Here is a 4,118-nt window from a genome sequence, read left to right as displayed (position 1 = left end):
TTAAATACTTAAAGTACTCCGATGGTTTAGCAAATGGACAAAAACTTGCACTACTGCTTGAAAAATTACTTAAGGTACCCATAAGTTTTCTGACAATAGACAAAATCCTCCCCTACTGTTAGTGTGCTGTTTCAATCCATTCACATGTGATGTCACATGATTTATATAATATTTTTTAATTTCCAAACTACCCATTAATGGTCAATTTTGCCCTTCATCGTTTTTTAAATTTCAAAATAAAACCCAATGGTTTTCAAACATATCCTCAATCGTGCAAGCTTCTTCCACCACATAATACCAATGTCATGAAGCAAAGGGGTCATTGGAAAATAAAGCATCTCTATTGTTAATTAGAATATAAAATGGAGTTTGGTTCTTAAAAAAATAGATTTGGAGTTCAAAATCATCTCAAATTTTAGTAAGTAAGAAATGATAACGATGATACTGCTGAATCAGTTACACCAGTCGCTCCATCTATTCCGTAACATGAGGGATTTGGACTGTTCCATCCATTCAGTAACGTGAGGGATGAGGGATTTGGTGTATTCTTATCTCCCCTCTGTAATCCTATCCTAAATTCCTTGTGTATTTATCTTATATAACTCCAATTGTATAGTGACATATGTACATACAGATACAGAATATATATATATATATGAATATATATATATATATATATATATATATGTGTGTGTGTGTGTGTGTGTGTGTGTGTGTGTGTGTGAGACTCATAATGAGTAACACACATTTTTTGGTGTCATTCAAAATAATACAGTAGTGAAGTTGGATCGCACCAATTACTTGCTCTGGCGGTCACAACTCATTCCTGTTCTCAAAGGTTTCAAGGCGATGGGTTACATAGACGGCTCCATTAGACCACCAAGTAAATACATTGGTGAAGGTATAAACTCCACTTTGAATCCTGAGTTTGCTTTATGGGAACAACAAGACCAGTTATTGCTAAGCTGGATCTTGTCCCCTTTGACTGAAGGCATCCTTGCCCAAGTTGTTGGTCACAACACCTCAAAGGCAGTCTGGGATGCCCTCTCTCGACTGTTTGCTTCCAAATCTAGAGCACGCACAGTGCAACTGCATTTTGAATTGATGCATCTCAAGAAAGGCAACTTAACAATGGCAGATTACTTACAGAAAGCAATGCTGATTGTTGACAGCCTTGCATCAATTGGAGAGATTCTGTCTGATGCTGAAATCATCCAATATATCCTAGCTGGGGTAGGACCTGATTATGAAGCCTTTGTTACCATTCTCCTCCTTCGTCATGATGACTATTCACTTGAAGAAATTCAGGCTTTTCTCATAAATCATGAAATCAGAATGGAGCATTCAAACCTCTTATTTGAATCTATTCAACCCATTGCACATGTGGCAGCCAGTGCTAAGTCTGGAACCCTGCGGAATGACAACCAAAAGCATAAGGATAAATTGTCTGAGAATCCTAAGGGACGAAAGCCAAATCCTTATCAAGGTGTTTGATGTCAAATCTGCCACAAACTTAATCACACAGCTTTCAGGTGTAGAGCACGCTATGATAGAGATTTTCATCCTGATACTGTTGCACCTCCTCCTGCTGCATACACAACTTCATCCTCTCCATTCATTGACAACAGTTGGTATCTTGACTTTGGAGCAAGTCATCATATGACTTCAAAATAGGAGAATCTTCACCTTCATTCTGATTATATCGGTCTTGATCAAATCAAAGTTGGAAATGGTGCAGGTTTGCTTATTAAGCATACTGGATTTTCTAGCTTTTCTTCTTCTTCTCGAAAGTTTATTTTGCATGATGTCCTTCATGTTGCAAAGATAACAAAGAACCTTCTTTCAGTTGCCAGTGAGATCCCCTAATTGTTCTATTGTTCCTAGTTTTTCGCCATCAGCTTTCATTGGTGAACGGACCTCCATTGACAATTGGCATGCACGTCTTGGGCATCCAGTTGCACTTGTGGTTCGTTAGGTTCTCCACCAGAATAAACTTCTAATGTCGTCTATGTCTTTGTCATTTTGCACTTCATGCCCTCTTGGGAAGGCACACAAACTACCATTTCCCTCTAGTACTACTGTCTATAAGAGTCCATTAGATTAATTTCAACAGATTTATGGGGGCTAGCACCTGTAACTTCAGTAAATGGATTTAGATATTATATTGTCTTCATTGAGGTTTCAGTCACTTTCAATGGATATTTCCTTTATTTAGAAAATCTGATGCACTTTAGGCCTTTACTTTGTTCAAGTCTAAGGTTGAAACATTATTTCATACTAAAATAAAGCACTTCCAATCAGATGGTGATGGTGAATTTAACAAGTTCAAGATATTTTTGGTCCAACATGGTATTACACATAGTTTTTGCCCTCATACCCAAGAACAAAATGGATTTGTTGAAAGGCAACATTGCCAAATTGTTGAAACTGGGTTAACTTTGATGGCTCACTCTTCCATGCCGAAAGAATATTGGTGGGAAGCATTTCATGCTGCTATTTTTCTTGCAAATAGAATCCCAACACGAACACTTAACATGCAATCACCTTGGGAGGTCTTGTTTCACACTCCTCCCAATTACAAGTTGTTGAAAGTCTTTGGGTGTCAATGCTTTCCCTTGACATGACCTTATGCTAAGAACAAGTTAGAATTCCGCTCTATCAGTTGCATTTTCTTGGGGTATCTTGATGAGTATCATGGCTATAAATGCCTTGATCAAGCTACTAGACGGATATATATCTCCCGCCACGTCTTGTTTAATGAATGTTTCCTTTTACCACATCAACATCATCACCACCTCCAATGATGTGCAAGCACTCATCTTCAATTGGGCCTCCACCTATTGTTCATGCTATTTTCAGCCGCATACAAGTTCCAAAGATGTTGCATCTCAGCCTACATCTTCCTCTTCACTGTCATTGGTTCCTAATGGTGACATTTCAGCACCTATTGATACTGTACTTGTGGCTTTTGCCTCTCTTGACACCTTAATGCCTTCTCAAGCAGCTGATGGTTCTCTATCTTCTTCTTCTGTCAGGTATGCTGCTCCACCCTCTTCACTCAACACATATCCTATGGTTACTAGAAGCAAAGCAGGCATTTTTAAGCCGATAAGCTATATAGCTTCTGCTCATCCTTTGCCACCAGATGTTGAGCCTACTCATTTCTCTTCAGCTTACAAACACCCTAAGTGGCGTGATGCCATGCATGCAGAATTTGATGCTCTCAAGAAAAATGATACTTGGGTTTTGGTTCCACGCCAATCTTACATGAATCTTGTAGGATGTAAGTGGGTCTTTCGCCTAAAACACAACCCAAATGGGTCTATTTCACGTTACAAAGCTAGGTTGGTTGCTAAAGGCTTCAATCAACGTGAAGGTCTTGATTACCATGAGACGTTTAGCCCAGTAGTCAAACCTACTACCATCAGAGTGATCCTCTCAGTTGTTGTATCCAAAAACTGGGATATTAAGCAATTGGATATTCAAAATGCTTTCCTACATGGTACTCTTGAAGAGGATGTGTTTATGAATCAACCTCCTGGGTTTGTAGATTCTTAGTTTCCTGACTACATCTATCATCTGAAGAAGTCACTCTATGGCTTGAAACAAGTCCCATGGGCTTGGTACTCTAAACTCAGTTCCTTCTTGTTTCATGTTGGTTTTACTACTTCTAAGGTGGATTCCTCTCTATTTATTTATATGTTTGGCACCACTGTGTTGTATGCTCTTATTTATTTATATGTCCGGCACCACTCTACTGTCTTTGTTGTCAAAGATATGGGATCTCTTCATTACTTTCTTGGCATTGAAGCTCACTGGGATGTCATGGCCTGTTTCTATCCCAGCGCAAATACACCATTGATTTACTTCATCGTGCAAAGATGGATGTTGCCAAGCCTTCCTCTACCCCTATGGAGTCCTCCCTGAAGCTTAGTAAGTCATATGGTATTTCTCTTTCTGCATCTGATTCCTTCTTATATCGCAGTATTGTGGGTGCATTAAAGTACCTTACTTTCACAAAACCAGATATAGCTTTTGTTGTAAATAAGGTGTGCCAGTTTCTCCACTCTCCTTCCAGTGCACTGGTCAACTGTGAAGCGAATATTTCGGTATCTTAA

The 4,118-nt window shown here is 39.0% G+C and overlaps 1 protein-coding gene across 1 annotated transcript; it reads left to right on the top strand.

Moving 5' to 3' along the window:
* The first annotated feature begins 849 nt into the window (after positions 1 to 849).
* On the top strand, positions 850 to 4,118 carry LOC104608783 (uncharacterized). Its single transcript, XM_010274868.1, has 5 exons — positions 850 to 1,486; positions 1,739 to 1,852; positions 1,899 to 1,966; positions 2,860 to 3,542; positions 3,812 to 4,118. Exons 1-5 carry the CDS (start codon positions 850 to 852, stop codon positions 4,116 to 4,118), a joined length of 1,809 nt encoding a protein of 602 aa, XP_010273170.1.

The sequence above is a fragment of the Nelumbo nucifera genome, chromosome 6, assembly GCF_055504915.1.
Source record: "Nelumbo nucifera cultivar China Antique chromosome 6, China Antique-T2T, whole genome shotgun sequence".
Lineage (NCBI taxonomy): Eukaryota > Viridiplantae > Streptophyta > Magnoliopsida > Proteales > Nelumbonaceae > Nelumbo > Nelumbo nucifera.
The sequence above is the reverse complement of the archived record's forward strand: the minus strand, read 5'-3'. Positions and strand labels throughout refer to the sequence as shown.